General features: G+C 40.1%; 3 protein-coding genes across 5 annotated transcripts; 1 reads left to right on the top strand and 2 right to left on the bottom strand.

Annotated features, from left to right (window-relative positions):
• Positions 1-1,003: 1,003 nt before the first annotated feature.
• Positions 1,004-7,068, bottom strand: LOC116722135 (Golgi reassembly-stacking protein 2-like). Of its 2 annotated transcripts, none has more exons than XM_032566310.1 (10): positions 6,883-7,068; positions 5,960-6,040; positions 4,651-4,854; positions 4,482-4,568; positions 4,258-4,388; positions 4,038-4,170; positions 2,992-3,100; positions 2,780-2,887; positions 2,199-2,327; positions 1,004-2,072 (listed from the first exon to the last, which is right to left on the bottom strand). In XM_032566310.1, the coding sequence occupies exons 1-10, from the start codon at positions 6,943-6,945 to the stop codon at positions 1,852-1,854; spliced, it is 1,266 nt and encodes a 421-aa protein (XP_032422201.1). In that variant the 5' UTR covers positions 6,946-7,068; the 3' UTR covers positions 1,004-1,851. The 2 variants fall into 2 exon arrangements, with proteins under 2 accessions (XP_032422201.1, XP_032422200.1); XM_032566309.1 differs by having other exon boundaries at positions 2,977-3,100; positions 6,883-7,067.
• Positions 7,069-10,962: 3,894 nt separating this feature from the next.
• On the top strand, positions 10,963-14,761 carry LOC116722152 (kallikrein 1-related peptidase b27-like). 2 transcript variants are annotated; one of them, XM_032566332.1, is made up of 6 exons: positions 10,963-12,876; positions 13,099-13,291; positions 13,373-13,558; positions 14,023-14,084; positions 14,186-14,310; positions 14,404-14,761. In XM_032566332.1, exons 1-6 carry the CDS (start codon positions 12,834-12,836, stop codon positions 14,551-14,553), a joined length of 759 nt encoding a protein of 252 aa, XP_032422223.1. In that variant the 5' UTR covers positions 10,963-12,833; the 3' UTR covers positions 14,554-14,761. The 2 variants fall into 2 exon arrangements, with proteins under 2 accessions (XP_032422223.1, XP_032422224.1); XM_032566333.1 differs by lacking the exons at positions 14,186-14,310; positions 14,404-14,761 and adding an exon at positions 13,616-13,649 and having other exon boundaries at positions 13,373-13,505.
• Positions 14,762-15,559: 798 nt separating this feature from the next.
• Positions 15,560-18,079, bottom strand: LOC116722153 (kallikrein-5-like). The gene is made up of 6 exons (XM_032566334.1): positions 17,849-18,079; positions 17,434-17,626; positions 17,170-17,352; positions 16,789-16,850; positions 16,563-16,687; positions 15,560-16,469 (listed from the first exon to the last, which is right to left on the bottom strand). Exons 1-6 carry the CDS (start codon positions 17,886-17,888, stop codon positions 16,320-16,322), a joined length of 753 nt encoding a protein of 250 aa, XP_032422225.1. The 5' UTR covers positions 17,889-18,079; the 3' UTR covers positions 15,560-16,319.
• Between the last annotated feature and the right edge of the window lie 1,472 nt (positions 18,080-19,551).

A 19,551-nucleotide genomic window follows, 5' to 3' on the forward strand; every position in this document is an offset into this window, starting at 1 on the left:
CTAAAGTGTTACATTTTCCCTTTATTCTTAAACCTAAAATAAATAAATGTGTGGTTCTTATAAAATAAATTTCCTATATCATATATTTTTTTAATTATACATTTTCTCCCAAAAATAAATAACACGTGGTTCTAAATGAAATTTAATCAGGCATCTTTGGGGCAAAAAAAAAGTGCAATTTGGATTTTAAAGGTAGCAGACCACTAAATAGCGCTTTATGAAGCACTAAGAATACAAAGCGCTTCACAGTACAGTCATTCAAACAGATGTTGGATAAAAAGTCCAGGTTTACACTATTCGTGAGTAAATGTGACTGCAGAAAGCTACTATAGATTCTACTCAAACTTCTACTTAATGAGTTTATCAGCTTTATTTTTGTCCGCTTTCATACAGCTGCTGATAAAGTCAAAACGGTGCTGCTATTGAATGAATGTAGAAATAAGAGCAGATGGACGCAAATATCTGCCGATCATCTTTAATCTTATGAATTTTGAACAAATGTACAACTCTATTCATGGCCACTAGGAGGCACTGCACACACTGAGCTCATTAAAGTTGCTACTTTCAGATCTTGAACATTTAATTAGGAAAATTAATGTAAGGTTAGATAAAAAAAAAAACTAGGACCACACACACAAAAAATCTAGTTTTAAGATTAGAACTAGGATGTGGAAGGAAACAAAAAAGTTCAGGATTTGGAGGGAAAAACCAATGAATTTAGTCTGGGAAAATACCTAGAAAACAAAATTATAGAACAAAATCTGAATGAATATCTGAACAAATCTGAAGTGAAATTGAAGCAATCTTTAAAATATGCAAAACTTTAAAATCCTGTATGAATGTTTGAGACTTTTTAAAATGACTTGTCATTTTCTATGTAAGAATGCACTAAAACTTTTGGTTTGTCAGGGTTTTTTCCTCCACCGACTCAAACTTCTCAAGTTGGAAAAGTTAAACATTGACGGACCATACAAATCAATAAGAGTGAGCACTGAGACGAAGGCACAGTTTGTAAAACTCATTTGGCTTTATTGCTTGCACCGTGCATTCTGCAGACGTTTTCTCTAAAGTTTTTACAGAGACTGTACTGCAACTGTGACCGACCCAAACAGGGCTCTGGGGTGGGTAAGCCAGCAGCAAGAACCGTGACCTTTCAACCTGTTTGCTGACATACTGTGTAATATAGAGTTCTGCCTATATGTGGGGACATACAAAGGGACTCTAATCATTTCAAAAAACACAAACAAAAGTGGTGCAAAATGATGCAGATTCATTCTGGAAAACTTCAGAATTAGTAATTTAATCAGTCTAATGTTGCGTTGGGGGGGGGTTTGTCAGCTGCTAATAAAAAGGCTGAACAATGGAGCTGGAAAACAGGGCAAAATAATCATGTTTATAGTTGTGTAGATGTTTTTTGTTTTTTTAATACAGCAGTGGAGGAGATAGTCGTCCCACTTCATAGTCAAAAGAAATTCTGCTCATCATCCAGCCCCATTTACATGTAATGGTTATATTAAAAAAAAGGAGGGTTGGCAAAGGTAAACCAGTTAGGAAAAAGTGAAAAAAACCCAAAAAACTATTTACTGCAGAAGTGTGAAGCAATCTTCTCTGTACAGTAGCTTTGACAAGCTCCGGCGCTACCAGTTCTGCTGAATGACAATCCGGCAGCACAGACACGTCGGACTGATCTAGAACTACCATCCCGTCTCCTTGCCTCAGCTCTAACTGGGGCGTCGGCCATTGTTGCGTCTCGCTGCCTGCTCTCTCCTGGCCAAATAAATAGAAAAACCACAGAAAGACAGATGGGAGAAAGAGAGAAGAACCGGCTGCGTTAAAAGCTTCGCGGCGACATTACGACGGTGGTAGTGTTGTATCCGTGGGGGCCGAGGGTTCTGTGGCGTCTGCCTCTGTGGTGGCGATGGCGGCCGGGACGGTCGCCGGCGTCGCCGTGACCGTGACGGGGGCGGCGACGCTAGAGGCGGGCACGAAGGGCAGAGAGGGGTTGGGGAGCAGGGGAGGGAACTGACCCAGACCTGGTAGGGACAGGGGGGGCAGCTGAGCCAGAGGGGGCACTGTCAAAGATATTTTTTAAAATAACTTTAATTAGTTCAGATTTGTTTAGAATTAAAATGATTTAATATTTAAAAAAGAAAAACAACAGATAGAAAACAGAGAGCCTGTTTTTTCTGTAAACTCACCTGTCATTCCTGCTGCTGTGGGTATGGAGCTGGAGGTTGCCAGGGAGACGGCGCTGAGGTCCGGGAGCGGCAGGTTCAGGTTGGGGAGGTTGGGGAGTGGAGGCAGCCCTCCTGGGAGAGGCATGAGACCTGAGGACGGACACATCACACGCCATCCATTTCTCACACTGGCTGGGTTTCCAGAACAAATCTGCATAAATCTTTGTCAATATTATGCTAATATCACAAAAAGATAATTTCGCAATTGTGGTGTTTCATCTAAGTAAATTACAATCACAAGTGAGAAAGCTTGTTCATGCAACAAGTCATTAAATATCCTGGCAGCGACAAACAGAGAAGACTACTTCCTGTCGTCGTCTTCATGGTTTTTGCCAGTAGTAACATCCGGCTGTCGATCACATGACTTGTGTGATGCGCAAAAAAAAAAGAAAAAGAAAAAGTTTTCCCATTACAGTTTTGAGAAATACATCTATTTGGTTATGGCTGAAAACCCAACTCCTCCTAAGTGCAGAAACTTTGAGAACCGGGAGTTTTTTCTAAATTAGCGTTTCAGATAAGCAAATTCACTTTCAATCACCTACCTGGTAGCGTTGTGGCTGGGTTAAAACCGGCGGCGGCAGGATTCAGTGGAGGGAGGGGAGCGAAGGAGGAGCTGGAGGCGGAGGGGAAGAGAGGGACCGTGGGCAAGCCTGGAGGAGGAGAGAAACACGGAACGTCAGGAACCAAAATGCAGAGTGGACCAAATATCCAGCTCGCCAAGTGAAAACAAAGGCGATACCCGTCTGCAGCTCACTAGGCATGGTGGGCGGAGCGGAGCTGATGGACAGGCCGGACAGAGCATCTTCAAGGCCGGATGAGACGACAGGCGTGGAGGAAGGAGGAGTTACAGCCGAAAGCTGGACCTAAAAGGAGGAAAGTCAGATTTATTTGTTTAGCACATTTGTAAGATGGGTTATTAGGGCCAGTGGAGATAGAAAAAAAAAAAAAAAAGAGGGAAGAATAAATTTCCATCAGAAATTTTGAGATCTCAGAAACTTTCTAGAAAAAGTCGGAAGCATTGCTACGAAAAAAAAAAAAAGTCCAATTCGATTAAAAGTTGAACATTTCTGACTGTCAAAAGTCGAAAATTTGCAGCTTTTCAAACTCAGAAATGTTCTTGTTTTTCTAGAACATTCCTGAAATTAATCTCAAAATTCTGAGTTTTTTTGGAAGAAATGTACTCCCCGTGCCCCAAACGTACATTTGAGAAACAAGCAATAAACATTTCGTTTTGTCAAATGCCGTCATTGAAATCATAACGCAAACATACAACAAACATATTCATCAATGTTCCAGCTGTCACGAATCAAAGGCAACAGGTTAGTTTTTAGCCTCGACTTAAAGGAAGTCGGTATTTTGGCATCTTTGCAGTTTTCTGGAAGTTTGTTTCAGATTTGTGGGGCATAGTTAAGAAAAAGGTGCATCAGGAAAACAGAAAATGTCCCTCAAGTTTACAATAAATGTCAGGTTTTTTTTATAAGTACTTAGTACTGGAGTCTGTTTCAGGATTCTCCTTGTATAGACCCATTTGACAGTGAAGCTGTCATCAGCATAGCAGTTAACTTAAAATAGTGATTTTTTTAAGCTACAGTACATTTCAGAAGTATTCAAATCCCTTGAATATTGAACATTACCACCAACTTCTATCCATGCTACTGGAACAGTATTCAACGTTTGGTTGTCTTAGAATAAAGCTGAAGTGGGACAAATACTTTTGGAAAACCGTTCATATTCAATCAGCTGTGTGGCTATTCTGAGTTGCCGCCTGTAAGAACTGAACCGTATGAGAACCGTCCTCACCTCTGTGAATCCGTCTTTCAGGGGACTGACTGGCTCTGAAGAAGAGTTTGCAGGGAAGCTGATCTTCTTCCCTTCCTCAAAGGGACGGGTGGGAATCCTGTGGAGGTATCCGTAGCCGATGCCGCATCCAAGGCTAGAGAGATCGGGGGAAAACAAAGTCAAGGTAGCCTGAGATCTTAACAGGAAGTGGAACGTTGAGGTGGCTGCGTGTGTGTTGTACCTGCCCTCGCCTCCCCAGGAACCGTTGGGCGTTATGACCACCTCCCTGCAGTTGTCTGTGTCTGTGTTGTAGACGTAGAGCTTCAGGCCCTTTCCCTCGTGGCTCTCTATCAGAGAGAACAGGTCCTCTGACTAAAGACGGCCACGGAAACAACGATATCAGATGAAGCGTAAAAATAGAAGCGAAGGTTCGACTAATGGCTACGAGAAGAACCGACAGCCAACCTCGTTCATAACCGTGTCGGCTCCGATGATGTAGTCGGTGTGCGGCCGCAGGCCGGCGAGGGCCGCTGGGGAGTTGGGCTCCACTTCCTGTTTCAGACAGTAAAACCACTTGTTGGATCACATCGGCTCGGACGATGATACTTCCCCGGGTGTTTCTGCGGCTACCTACCAAGACGTGCCACACGTTCTCGTTGGCCCCTTCGAAGCTGCAGAAGCGGATGGACACCCCGAGCAAACCCTGGCCTCCCCACAGGTTGCTGGGAGTCACCGTGGTCTCCCGCAGCTCCAGGGTCTTTGACGAGTACACCAGCATCTTTACTGGTTTCTCCACGTTGGCCTTGAGCAAGTCCTTCAAGGTGTCGTTGTCTTTGTTCTGGAGGAAAATGAGACGGAGGTGAAAGAAGATGGCCAAATGACTCGGCAAAACCCGTGAATGACACGCTCACGGGGAGAACATCCCAAGTTTTAGAGACAAAAAAAAGGGGTAAACTAGACAAACATTTATTGTAACCGTGGCTATAAAACTATAAGTGTGTTATTGGTGTGAACATAACTTGACTAAAAGAACTTAACGACAGACAAAGTCATTCAAAACGACTCGAGAAGACGGTCAAGCAGGCTGAAAGCGGCACGCTCCTTCTCGCCCATTTCACCCGATCACTTTTTCCCACCTGCGGCACCAACCTCGCCAGAACTTCCTGCCAGACTGCTGCAGGTGACCGTTCTCGCGACTCGATTGAGTTTTGGAGAGGCAGCCGCCTCGAGCCACAAATGAAAATCGTCTGCGCGCGAGTCGGACCTTTGCGTGACAGAAAACTACATATGACAATTAATGGTCCTGCCACGGCAAAATGTAAGATTTGTGATTGAGATATTTAAGGTCAACTGACAGTTTCTACCCCATAAATTTAAGACATTTTAAGGCTGTGTGGAATATCTTAGTCCTGGTTCTCTTCATAAACTGCCTCCATGTGTTTTATTACAACTGAATGTAACTGAGGCCCACGCAGTCTAATTACATGCATCTTGTTTGTATACGTTTTTATTGCGTCTTGTAAGCTCAGGTGGACCAAACACCTGTAAGAGTGTACGACACATGAAAATAAAGACTACAGCTACACCTCAGCTGGAGCAGCAGAACACAAACATATTTAAAGGAGGAATTTGGTTGTAAGTACACACATTGTACACGAAAAGAGGGAAAGACACAAACGCACATCCTCAAAAATAATCGGATCAGTTGCCTTTTGTGCCACAAGCACGTGCACACGGACGATTGTTTTTGAACGGCAGTTTTCTTTAAATGTACAACAGCAAACCAGCCGGGGAAAAAAAATGACTATAATATACTGAGCTACAAGTGAAACACCGAAATAAATACAAATTAATACATAGCACAGAGAAGTCTCCCAATTGAGTTTTGAGTTTATCATGGCTGAGAATTTGCTCTGCAGGAGGCGATGAGTTACGCTTCTCACCAATCTGTTGTTGTTGATGGAGACGATGAAGTCAAAGAAAGGCTCCAGTCCTGCCCGATGCCCTGGTGAGTTCTCCTGAACCTGTGCCGAACATGAGAGACAGACTTAGCGTCTGGATCAGGTGCCCAAACTGGGTTCCTCAGAGGGCCCCGGCATCCTGCACGTTTTAGTTCTCTCCCTGGTTTAACGCACCTGGATCCAATGATGGCTCGTTAGAAGGGTTTTAGAAGAACATTGACACGCTGAAAAGGTTGTTACCACCAGCAGGGAGAGAGCTGAAACGTGCAGGCCCTTGAGGACACGACTTTGGGCACCCCTGGTCTGGACACACACACTTTTAAAAAAAAAAAAAAGGAACAAATCCTTTAGTTTTGTCAGATCAAAATTCACAAAAAACAAGTCTGTCAAGTGGGACTTTTGTTTAGAGGCCAAGCTCTTAAATCTTTGTTGTGAATGTTTATGAAGTATGAGACAAGTTATTGGCTTTCTTTCTGGTTGGGCGAATCCAACTCGAGAGTGTCCATAACTCAGTTTTAATGAGCTAAATTGAGGCGCGCGGCTTTAACTGTCAAGTTGGGCTTCACCGCTAAAACTGCAACGTCCGATAATGGATGCAGACTCAAACGCAGCTGTCATTCCTCTCCGGAGCTTTAGCTGCCTCCAGCCCTGCTGATGCCCAGCTTCCGGCTGGAATACCTACTAAAGATTTACCCGGAGACATCCAACATGAGCGCTCCAGACGACAGCAGACACGTATGACTCTAAAACACGCGGCAGTTCCTTAAAATGATGTTGTGGGTTTTCCACACGGAGGCCGCAGAGACGGACCCCGGCCTCTCATCAATTCTCCAAGCCAGGAACCCTCTCCCTTCTACCCGGATGCTAAGCTAACAGCTAGCAGGCTACGGGTGATTCAAACTCACCCGGAGGACGTGGTAGCCCTCTGAGCCTCCGCCTGGTATCTCCACGCTCTGAGACGCTCCCATGCTTTGCGTTTTTAGGGGCTTTCCGGGGATCTTGTAACGGACAGTTCCCGGCGGAGGTAAGAAACCTAAACACTTCCACACACCGGGTACACGTCGCCAAATCACCAGCCTTGTAATGCGCAGGCGCCGTTACGTGGCAGGAAATAACGCCCTTTTCTGAACATGTCAGCTATGCAGAGTGCGAAAATGTGACATAAAATAAATACGTATTTAAACACTTCATAGTTAAAATAAAGTCGGAAAACAAAATTAAAAAGCGCCTTTGAGAAACCTGAGTATTGAAAAGTGCTACGTAAGTCTGAGGTCATTTTATTTAATAAATTAATTTTATATTGTCAATTTTCAAACAGGCAACTGCGACTTTTGTAAGTTACAGACAATATAATACATAAAATGTTCTATTTTTTTTTTAAATGTGCATTTATTTTATAGCTCCTCAATGAACGTAAACTAAACAATTCTGTCTGTTTTAATTTATTTACAAAAAAACATTAGATGTATTTTTGCTGTCAAGCTAATTCTAAAGCTTGCTTTAGGTCAGCAGTGTCGAAACTTGGGCCAAAATGGTCACCTCGAAAGTACTCATATGTCACAAAATATACTTATAAAAACAACTGTGATTTTTATTTTTTTATTTTTTAAGTGTTCAACGATAAACTAAGCAAGTAATATTTTAATTAAAGAAATAAGGCAGGCTGGATTTGTTGGAAAAGGAGGTGTAAATTCTTCTAGATCCAGAACACAGCCTTACCAATTATGGACTTTTAAAGCTAACTGTTCACACCTCTTTCACTGTGAGCACAATCAGGTGTGTATGACTGTCACAAATGTTGGGTCAGACATAATTCCTCTCACACTAATGATGCTATTAGAATTGTTTTGATACCTCTCTGGTGGATGAAGTGTGAATTACACTTGGCTCAGTAAAACAGACGTGTACAAGGGGCAGACTGCAATTATTTATTTACTGAATTTTGCTGATAAATTCATCAAATAATCTTTATCCGAAGCTAGGTTGTGCAACGGAAAAGTACATTTAGGCTTACCAGCATCTTCTGCACATGATATATTAAAATAGACAACATGTGAGCAAAGCGCTGTGCTTGCGTTTTGATTATGCAAAATGCAGTAAATGTGATATAATGTACTTTTTTATTTAAACATTGGATAAAACCTTTTGAGACAGAGTTGTAAAAGCGTGTTTTGTATTCGAGGCGCTGCAAGATAAACATAAAAAAACGCTAGTTTAAAAATATATGTTGAGATTTAATTTCTTACACTGATTTCACATTGCAGAATAGGCGCTAGGAGAGTCATGGGACTGCGCAGCAACAGATGTTTAGCTGTATTTGAAAACACTGTCATGATGACAAAGGAACAGTTGGTCAAAAACATCTTCTGACCAGGCCTGTCACGATAACAAATTTAGCTGAGCGATTAATTGTCTCAAAGATTATTGCGATAAACGATAATATTGTTTGAAGTCCATTTTAAACTGATGTAATGGTAGTGACATGATAATGCAAGCGATATCCTGCCAAAAGTAAATGGGGTTTATTTTCAAAAGAACACTTAACGCTGGAACACGGCATAAACAAAAAATAAAATGGACTCTCAGTATCCGTTAACAAAAAAAGGCACTGGAATAAAAATTAAACACAACATAAAACCAAAGAAATAAAAACTACATTCAACCAAAAGAGCACAGATTATGAAGTCTGTATACTATATTGCCCTTCAATAATCAATAGATTTAGATAGAGAAGACGGGATTATCCGACTACCTGATGCAATAGTTCACTCCTCTCTTACACTGAGGAAATGAGGAAGTGAGGGGTCAGTGAGCCTCTTTTCATCCAGTGTCATCAATAGAAAGAGAAAAAGGCAGGAAGAAACAATAAATTAAAATGAGGTCCATCATTTTCATTTATTATGCGACTAATTGATTTGTTGTTTATGGCGACAGGCCTACTTTTGACTCGATTTCAATCTTGTTTGAGAAATAGCAGCATCAATAAAATATTCAACAATACTGAGACGACGACTTCTAGATGGCGCCATTGGGCTTTTAATGTCATCTTTGAGAGCAGCTGCACCGTATATTTGTGTGCAGGCTTAAAACCTTTGGGTTGCCGTTCAACAAAAGAACGGCTGCTAATCTGTAAGCACATGAACAAAATCTTTTAAATATTACTCCTTAGAAGCCAGCATCACATATCCACTCTTAAAATTAACATTATCGTCCGAGAATATCGTTAGACAACGTTTTATTACAAAGCAACACTAAGAAAAACATAACACCTACTAAACGACAAACCAAAATTGCACAAATGAAACGAGGATGAGTAAGAAAACCAAAACCCTGGTACAAGAACAAGACAGGACTAATCCAAAGTGAAAAAACTAATCTTGGGGACTAAAGAATAAACTGTGAAGCTAGACATGGACTGGCCTGGCAAAACCTGATGAGCAACGGACTTTTTGAGGCAAGGCGTTTCAAAGACCATTTTTTCCCTTGTAGGTCTGTTTTTGTAAGTTATTCTGGTGTGAACCTTCCTGAATTGTTCCTGTTGTGTTTAGTTCATTCTGGTTTAAGCCTTTAAAAGACTTAAAACTAAAAAGTCTTTTCGTATCCAACATGTATGTGACACATATTCACTACGCTGCACTTTTTGCTGTTATTTCGGTGATTTTATTGTGAAGGATCGCTACTCTTACTTGAGTGAAATTTCTGGATTCTCAAAAACAAGCAGGTTTTAACCAAATATTCACCAGACACAGACACACACCTTCAGTTTCTGTTGGAATTTCATGAGTTTTATATTGAAGGAAACTGGTTTGGAAATTATGTAATTTTTTTTGTTACTTATATGAATTATTGTCATTTTGGTCCTTAAAATGCCAACCTTTCCACTTCATTTTATATTTTTGGTCCATCTGATGATGTAATTTTTAAATATTAAATGATTGATAATTTGATCAGTTACTCAGTACTTGATCAAGTACAAACCTTCCCGGGTTTATATACATTCTCATCAGTTTCATTTGTACAACTTAGGTTTGCTGTTCATTTCCGTGTTTAGTAGGAGTTATGTTTTTCTTAGTGTTACTTTTCTTCTGTGTTTGTATTTATTATAAAATATTATAAAACTTTTTGGTTGTTTTCTAATGGACTTTGTAATATCAGGAAAATGTTTTTTCCTTCTCAGTCTGTGAAATTATAGCTTGACTATGGAATTAGTGTTTAATGTCCAAACTCTGAACGTTTCCATCTACTACACAAATACGGTCTTCACTCAAAAAAAAACAACAACCATATCTTGATGTATGATACAGATGAAGAGGAAGATGATGATTATTATTATTTATGTTATTATTGCTGTTGTTATTGATGAGAACATTATAGCATTATTAGTAACGATGTCATTATCAATCAATCCATTTTATTTATAAATCACCCTTCATACTAAAAGCTGCTCAAAGTGATGCTTTTAGTAGCACTTTGAGCTACTAAAGAAATGAATTGAGCGTTTTTACCAGTCTTTTTTTTTTAAAATTATTTCTGTATGAAGTTCTGTCATTGTTCCAATTGAATTCAGTTTATTTATGTATTTATTGTGTAATTTCACAATAAATAAATGACATTAATTGTAGGCAATTTACAAAAAAGCCAAATCAAATCACATTCCAAGCATTCCATCGGTGATCCAAGTTGTGCTTAGAATATTTGACGGGACACCTGGACGTGTTTATATTATCATTGGAAATGCTTTTTTCTGATTCGTTATGTTGCTTAAGTTCATTAAAAAGTTCTAAACCCCAACAAAACTAACGTTGTTCTTATGATCACATGTCATAAAGAGCTTATTAGTCCTAATCACTTTACCTATTGGTCATCACAATGTTACACAGAGTTTTGCTAAACAAAAACAGAAAAATATTCATATGAATATATTTGATAACACTTTATTTGAAGAGGTGTGGATAAGACTGTCAAACGTGACATAACACCTGTCATCAACATGAAGGAGTCTTCAAGAATGCTGAGTCATGAAGTGTCATTCAGCAACTTTCAATTGCAACTTCATTCATATTTTTACAAAGATTTTCAAAAGTGGATCTTGAACAACAAATCTATTCCATCTTTAAGTTTTAATACAATAACATTTGGTCTTCTAACAGTGGATGAAGAGTTATATTATATTGTTGTAGATGATCCTTTCTCCAGCTTGGTTCATAATGTATGAGGTTCTTGAAGAATCAGCGAGTTGAAATCATCCATCCCATTTATTAAGACCAAAATGCAGCACTGTTAGACACTATTTTTATATGTTGTCTCGTAAAGAAACATGGCGATGGACCAGTTTCTGATTCCTTTTATCGATTTTTATCTAAGCTACGCCTTAAAGAGGGCGTTCCCTAGTGTAGCAGTAACAATACATGAAGTCACCTTTAAAATTAATCCCATTGGAACATTTCAGTGAGACGGGACGCCGTTTGTAGTCTGAACAAACATTTCTCTTTTTTATTTGTCACTTTCTGGTCTTATATATCAATACATCACAGTGCCACCTACTGGCAGCACCAATTTCTTTTAAAGAAAGTTATTACAGGGAAAAGTACATGCATATTTATGAAAGTAATATCTTGCATTCTTTTTGTGGGAGTGGAATAAAAAGCTATCTGGTTCTCATTTTCTTTAGAGATATTATCATAATTTTTAAACAAATGTTTTCTTCTCGAGGTAGAGAGGAAGAAAATTGATGTCAGAGATCTTGCAGTTCACCCATTTTCCCCTCCAGGTCCGACCAGGTCCGTTTACCAGTTTCAGGACTCGACTAAAATCCCAGTGTTGTTAAATTGAGAAATAATGAGCTCTGGTTAAATACTCATTTTATGTAGAAAATGATCAAATGTTACATGTCATACTAATGGGACAGATAAAGAATGACATTCACCGTCCAGCGCCGGACTCCACTTTAGCTGTGACACCAAGTGAAGCAAAGATTATAACACAAGTTGTGTTTTATTTTCTCCTCATTCTGCTCCCTCTCTAAGGTGTTGGCCTGCCTTCCTCAGATTTTTTTATGTGTGACTGTCACCAGTCTTAAATGTTACAGTTATGCAGCTGAGTGCGCGTGAGCAGATAAACCAGATAGAGAAAAGACAAAGAGTCCTTTTGTCCATTACAAAATGTTCCTTATGAATTTTTTGTAACATTTCTTATCTATAAAATCACAAGATTCATAGTTTCTTTTACAAAAGACATTTTAGTTCCATTAGTCTTTTTGTTTAACACAAAGTAGTGTAAGGGCTTTTTTCTATTTTTTTGTATTTATGTTTGTCCTTAATTTGATCTTTGTTTTAACATTTGCTCCACTTTACATCAAACTACCTTTTAGCCAAGTTTACTATCGTTTTCCCTTGAGCAAAACTCACTGCAAGCTTGTGCACTGCAGAAACAGTTCACAGGCTTATTTTTAGTCTAGTCTAGTTTGTAGCGCAAATCTCTCAATTCACTTGAGATAAGGCAAAGCTAACTAACAAATAACTTTTCAGCAAAATAGAGGAGCTGCTAGTTTTAAGTCAACTTCTTATTATTGATGAAAAAGTTCATGTTTCATTGGCTAATTATTCAAGTTATAAGAAACGGGATGTTTGATTTTTAGTAAAATAATCTGTCAAAGGAACAAGAACGTTTTTCAAGTTTCTTTAGAATGATGAGATGTTACATTTCCTCAGATGACGGCGCAGATCAGTGTCCGTGTTGTGATTGGACAGATCGGTGTCCCTCCTGTGATTGGTGGCTTCCTGTCCAGCAGGAAGTTGTGAACAGAGTTTAAAAGCTGCTGCAAGACTGCAGACGTTCACAGGAAGCTGGACCAGCAATGGCTCTGCTGAAGGTTCTGCTGCTGCTGCTGGTGTGGCTGGGTGAGACAGACACACTGGAGACACTGGAGACACTTCCACTGGTTCCAGGGAGGCTGCTGCTCTCTGTGCCTCTCAAACCTCCCTCTGATTATGTTTCAGACTGAAACTTCTTTGCATATAAATTGTGATGCTTTTTAATCTTTAACTGTTTATCCTTTTTCTGTTCCAGCAGCCATGTTTGTACCTGATTTCTGAGTGAAGTCCTCTTTTTTCCTTCTTCAGGTGTTTCAGTGAACTCAGTTGTGTCTCTGCAGAAGAGAATCATTGGAGGTCATGACTGCGATGACAAGGAGCGTCTTTATCATGTTCGACTGGAGAGAAGCAACGGGCAGAGAAGGCCCCGCTGTGGAGCATCTCTGATCCACCCTGAGTGGATCTTGACTGCAGCTCACTGCTTTAAGTCGGAGACAGGGTGGTAGGAAAGAGATATTAACACAGTTTTATCTGCAGATGATCAGGTTTTCTGTGTGTTCATTATATTTAACGTTCTTTGCAGGTATAACGTAGCAATGTTAAAAGTTCATCCACGGACTGCTACACAGCAGGAACAGGTAATCGTGTACGATCCTGTCATTTATGCCGACCACTTACCGAGGCACGACATCATGTTGCTGAAGCTTCGGAGACAAGTAACAGATGTCCCACCTGTTCAGCTTCCAAATTGCGACAATCGTCTTAAAATGTAAGTTTTTCTCAGATTAAAAACATGACTTCAGGTTTTCTGTCTCCACTCCTCCAGTCCTGCTGCCTCTGCTTCAGCACAGCTGAGTCAGGTAATCAGGCCACCAGCAGAACCAGAACCTGGTTAGCTCAGGTGTGTTGGACCAGACACATGTAAAGGATGCAGGACGCCATAACTGAGGACTGGAGGTGGACAGTCCTGTGTCTGCGGATGGAATCCTTCATGGATTTATTTTCTGTTCTTTCTTGGTTCTTCATAACAATTAATGGTAACACTTTATTTGACGGGGTATGAATAAGACTGACATGACACTGTCATAAACACGAGTAAGTCTTCATGAATTTTTATGACTTGTCATAAAAAACATGACAGTCTTATTCACAACCTGTCAAATAAAATGTTACCCACTTAACCTTCTACGTTGTTATCTTGTATTTTTACATTTTATTCTTATTGTGTTTTAGAGGCGACACAGTTCAGCTGGCAGGAGAGGGAGGAACGATGACCGGCCCCAATAACGAGCGAAGTGAGAGAAATATTGAAGTCATGAGAATAAAATCTTTGTTTCTGCCTCTACAGAGAAGGTCGAGTGAATAACATGTTTATGATGCTCATGTTTCTCCACAGTAAGAAGACCTAATGTTTCACCACGTCTTCAGTGTGTCGACATGCAAGTTGTTGATGTTTCCCGCATCGAGCCGAGAAGTGGGCATGTGTTCAAAACCGCAGCACCAAACAAGGATATATGTCTTGTAAGTTTGTTTCTTCAGTGTCTCTCTACAGCGATGAAAAGACTTTTCTGCTCCACAACATAAATAAATGTGTTGATGTACATTTTTCTACAGGGTGACTCTGGTTCAGGAGTGATCTTCAACGACATGATTTATGGCGTCATTTCTCAAGGTGCAATAGACTGTGCATGTCAGGATCCAACTTTTATCATGGATGTCTGTGAATACATGGATTGGATAAAACAAACAACTGGTCTTAAATAAAACCAAAACTATCATGAAATTAAATTCTCATCAAATTTCCTCTCAGATATAATTTTATAGCCGTGTCTTCATCAGTTTGTCTCACAGGTTTGTAGAATTAGGATGAATTAATAGTTTAGTTTTTTTCTCACTTGACCTTGACCTCCCTAATGGAGCTTTCTCTTTCTCAGAAATGAAAACTAAATCAATAAATGAAAATAAAGAAACATTTCCTGGCTGATTGCCTTTACATTCATGGTTCAGTTTGTTCAGTTGATATTTTCCCTGAACTGGGTCTCAAAACATGACATGAGTTTTAAGTCACATGAAGAGGAACACCAGAAGGTATTTATTTATTCAGATTTTGTCTTTATTTTACAGCAGAAATGAACATGCAGCATCTAAACTCTGCAGCTCTGGAGATCCTATTCATGATCTTTAGACTCCAACAAGACCAAAGAGCTGCACACAAAAATAACGAAACAGAAGTCACATAATACAACAGTTAACAAGTCATGAAATCCTAATAACTTAAAAATAACAAAACGTCACATTTTTAACAAGGAAACATGAAATAAAAAGTTCAAAAATGAAAAACAATTTAAAAGTCAAAATTTGGAATGAAAGAGAAGTTTTAAGAAAATATTTAAAAACAGGTCAAACTAATTAATGGTAGCTTCCACAAATTTAACATAAAAAAGCTTTCTGTCACTGTACATGAACGGCTACATGGTGAACAGTTTGAGAATTAAAACACTGTAAAGTGTCGTGTGGGTCATTCTCTGAATTCAGTGCACTTTGTGTCTCACGGGTTAATCTCAAAGATTTTCATGTAATGCAAACCGCATTTTTTTTTTTTTTAGAAAATCAAGAAATGGAAATACCGTAACATCACCGTACCAACGACAGGGTCGCTATTGCTAGCTAGCTACTGCTAGCTACTGCTAGCTAGCAATAGCCACTAGCTAACTGTGTTAGCTAGCTAGCTAGCATGTTTGCTAGCTAGCTAACTGTGTTCACTTGGCTGTCTGCCGGCATCTAGGGTGTTTGTGCTTTGCGTTGTATAACATTACCGTAACAACGCCAGGTTGGCTAGTGCTAGCTAGCTGGTGTGTTTGTTATGTGTTACAGGTTTTTACAGGGTTGAACAAAACTGGAGCAATATCCCATCAGCAGCGGCTTTAACCCGCCTGTTAGAAACATTAAGGAGATGCAGAGCCAACAGTCTGCAGGTGGTACCAGGTGGTTCCACCTGGTACCGGGGCTTTGAGATGCGTCGCGGTGACATCTTAGTACCATGTCTTATATCAGGAAGTCTGATTTAAAGACATATATTCTTTCTATCTGTCGGTGGACCGACTCAGACTGCCTGTAGCGAACCGGGCCTTTAGCAGAACGATGAGGTTAAAGTCAGAAGTTTTCTGTGCAGCTGAAACATTTCTGTGTTTAGGGGCGAGGCGGGTTTTTTCCCCGCTTTTGCGAGGACAATTATGAAAATATAAATAGAAACAGTTTTTCTAACGTCAACCTCAGACCTACGTTTTTATTCATTTCTGCTGTAAAATAAAGACAAAAAAATGTTTCTTTTACATTCATTTGTTGATTTATTTTTCATTTCTGAGAAAGAGAAAGCTCCATTAGGGAGGTCAAGGTCAAGTGAGAAAAAAACTAAACTATTAATTCATCCTAATTCTACAAACCTGTGAGACAAACTGATGAAGACACGGCTATAAAATTATATCTGAGAGGAAATTTGATGAGAATTTAATTTCATGATAGTTTTGGTTTTATTTAAGCCCAGTTGTTTGTTTTATCCAATCCATGTATTCACAGACATCCATGACAGCAACTGGAGTCTGACACGCATAGTCTAGTCCACCTTGAGAAATGACGCCATAAATCATGTCGTTGAAGATCACTCCTGAACCAGAGTCACCCTGTAGAAAAATGTACATCAATACATTTATTTGTTTTATAAGACAGCAAAGTCTTTAAATCACCTTAGAGAGACACTGAAGAAACAAACGTACAAGACATGCATCCTTGCTTGCTGCTTCAGTATCAAACACATGCCCACTTCTCGGCTCGATGCAGGAAACAGCAATAACTTGCATGTCGACACACTGAAGACGTGGTGAAACATTAGGTCTTCTTACTGTAGAGAAACATGAGCATCATAAACATGTTATTCACTCGACCTTCTCTGTAGAGGCAGAAACAAAGATTTTATTCTCATGACTTCAATATTTCTCTCACTTCGCTCGTTATTGGGGCCGGTCATCGTTCCTCCCTCTCCTGCCAGCTGAACTGTGTCGCCTCTAAAACACAATAAGAATAAAATGTAAAAATACAAGATAACAATGTAGAAAGTTAATTGTTAATAAGCACATTGAAAGAACAGAAAATAAATCGCGAAGGATTCCATCCGCAGACACAGGACTGTCCACCTCCAGTCCTCAGTTATGGCGTCCTGCATCCTTTACATGTGTCTCTGGTCCAACACACCTGAGCTAAACAGGTTCTGGTTCTGCTGGTGGCCTGATTACCTGACTCAGCTGTGCTGAAGCAGAGGCAGCAGGACTGGAGGAGTGGAGACAGAAAACCTGAAGTCATGTTTTTAATCTGAGAAAAACTTACATTTTAAGACGATTGTCGCAATTTGGAAGCCGAACGGGTGGGACATCTGTTACTCGCCTCCGAAGCTTCAGCAACATGATGTCGTGGTCCTTACCAGTAGTATAGGTCACAGGAGGCTCTCGGATTACCTGATTCTGATGTGTAGCAGTCCGTGGATGAACTTTTAACATTGCTACGTTATACCTGCAAAAACCGTTAAATATAATGAACACACAGAAAACCTGATCATCTGCAGATAAGACTGTGTTAATATCTCTTTCCTACCACCCTGTCTCCGACATAAAGCAGTGAGCTGCAGTCAAGATCCACTCAGGGTGGATCAGAGATGCTCCACAGCGGGGCCTTCTCTGCCCGCTGCTGCTCTCCAGTCGAACATGATAAAGACGCTCCTTGTCATCGCAGTCATGACCTCCAATTATTCTCTTCTGCAGAGACACAACTGAGTTCACTGAAACACCTGAAGAAGGAAAAAAGAGGACTTCACTCAGAAATCAGGTACAAACATGGCTGCTGGAACAGAAAAAGGATAAACAGTTAAAGATTAAAAAGCATCACAATTTATATGCAAAGAAGTTTCCGTCTGAAACATAATCAGAGGGAGGTTTGAGAGGCACAGAGAGCAGCAGCCTCCCTGGAACCAGTGGAAATGTCTCCAGTGTGTCCAGTGTGTCTGTCTCACCCAGCCACACCAGCAGCAGCAGAACCTTCAGCAGAGCCATTGCTGGTCCAGCTTCCTGTGAACGTCTGCAGTCTTGCAGCAGCTTTTAAACTCTGTTCACAACTTCCTGCTGGACAGGAAGCCACCAACCACAGGAGGGACACCGATCTGTCCAATCACAACACGGACACTGATCTGCGCCGTCATCTGCATGCAGAGGAACTTCAACATCTCATCGCTCTCAAGTGAACTGAGAGACTTGAACTAGAAACTGGACTAAAAATAATTGGTACATTTTCTGCAGTGCGCAAGCTTGCAGTGAATTTTGCTCAAGGGAAAACTTGATTGTAAACTTGATTAAATAAAACTAATTAAATGAAGAAAGAGCGACTCGTCCTTGTTTTCAGGCTGATGTTTTTTTTAAAACTGTTTTCTTTCCAATCTACAAGAATTCACATCTGCTCTCGCTCCCGAAAGTAGAATCATTTTGTCTATTTTTGAGCTGTGAAAACGACCCTCTATAATAACAGGAAAGGGTTTTATGTCTTTTATTTGGAAAAAGAACATTTTTACTGTGCTGGGTATCTAAGAGCATTTGCATTTGTTAAAAATGCAAAATTAAAACCAAAAATTGAAACTCACAGAAATCCATTCAATTAAATGAAAACAATTCTGATGTTTAAAACATGTTTAATAGAAACCTTTAAAAGGAACCTACGGTAAAATTTAAACTGATGTGATTCTTTTTATTAAAGACACAGACCTCTTTCATCACCCATGATTCTTTGCTTTTACGGTTTTTCCTTGATTGCTTTGATGCATTTGTGGACACGCGAGGCTAAACAGCAGCACTTAGGGTCAAAGGGACACATTTTGTTAGTAGAAGGCTCAAACCGTGCCACATTTTAAATATTAAACAAAAGCAAATATTGCTCTCAGTCAGCCTTGACATGTTCTTCATGTAAACATGACATGTTCCAATCAATCATTACATGATAAACGACAAAATACAAAACTTGATCTTCAGTGAAGCCCAGAGGTTTTCAAAGTGTTCGACAGCTAGCCTGCATGCTATTCTCCATGTTAGCCTCTGTGCTAGCCTCCATGTTATTGTTCATTCTAGCCTCAAAGCTAGTCTTCATGCTAGCCTCCATGCTAGTCTCAATGCTGGTGTCAATGCTAGCTTCAATGCTGATCTCTATGCTAGCCTCCATGCTATCCTTCATGCAGGAGGTTTTCTTTAGCCTCCAATCTAGTCTCCTTGTTAGCCTCTGTGCTGGCCTTCATGCTAGAGTTCAAGCTAGACTCTAGTCCAGGGGTGGGCAATCCTGGTCCTCGAGGGCCGGTGTCCTGCAACTCTTAGATGTCTCCCTGGTCCAACACACCTGAATCCAACAGCTGTATCACCTCCTACGTGCAGTCAAGTTCTCCAGAGTCCTGCTAACGACCTCATTATTTGACTCAGGTGTGTTGAAGTAGAGATGCATCTAAAAGTTGCAGGACACCGGCCCTCGAGGACCAGGAGTGCCCACCCCTCTAGTCTCTAGTTGAACTCTAGTTCAAAATGTCTTTGTTATGACAACTAGACATTAACCAAGAAATCATGATCGGACATAGATTTGTTATAAAAGTATTACTGATTAAACTTTAAAATTATGCAGCTTTATGTTATTAAAGCTAAAGTTTAATCAGTAATACTTTTATAACACATTTTTCTTGGCTAA

This window comes from Xiphophorus hellerii, chromosome 6 (assembly GCF_003331165.1).
Source record: "Xiphophorus hellerii strain 12219 chromosome 6, Xiphophorus_hellerii-4.1, whole genome shotgun sequence".
Classification (NCBI taxonomy): domain Eukaryota; kingdom Metazoa; phylum Chordata; class Actinopteri; order Cyprinodontiformes; family Poeciliidae; genus Xiphophorus; species Xiphophorus hellerii.

Excerpts from the sequence above, each read along its gene's own strand:
- LOC116722135 (XM_032566309.1), bottom strand. The coding sequence starts at position 6,945 with ATGGGAGCGTCTCAGAGCGTGGAGATACCAGGCGGAGGCTCAGAGGGC. Across the intron at positions 4,855-5,959 it reads CCATCAACAACAACAGATTG|AACAAAGACAACGACACCTT; the intron begins GTGAGAAGCGTA and ends ATTTTCCTCCAG. Across the intron at positions 2,888-2,976 it reads GCCTAGTGAGCTGCAGACGG|GCTTGCCCACGGTCCCTCTC; the intron begins GTATCGCCTTTG and ends CTCCTCCTCCAG.
- LOC116722152 (XM_032566332.1), top strand. The coding sequence starts at position 12,834 with ATGGCTCTGCTGAAGGTTCTGCTGCTGCTGCTGGTGTGGCTGG. Across the intron at positions 13,292-13,372 it reads TTTAAGTCGGAGACAGGGTG|GTATAACGTAGCAATGTTAA; the intron begins GTAGGAAAGAGA and ends CGTTCTTTGCAG. Across the intron at positions 14,085-14,185 it reads CGGCCCCAATAACGAGCGAA|TAAGAAGACCTAATGTTTCA; the intron begins GTGAGAGAAATA and ends GTTTCTCCACAG.
- LOC116722153 (XM_032566334.1), bottom strand. The coding sequence starts at position 17,888 with ATGGCTCTGCTGAAGGTTCTGCTGCTGCTGGTGTGGCTGG. Across the intron at positions 16,851-17,169 it reads TGCGACAATCGTCTTAAAAT|AGGCGACACAGTTCAGCTGG; the intron begins GTAAGTTTTTCT and ends ATTGTGTTTTAG. Across the intron at positions 16,688-16,788 it reads CGGCCCCAATAACGAGCGAA|TAAGAAGACCTAATGTTTCA; the intron begins GTGAGAGAAATA and ends GTTTCTCTACAG.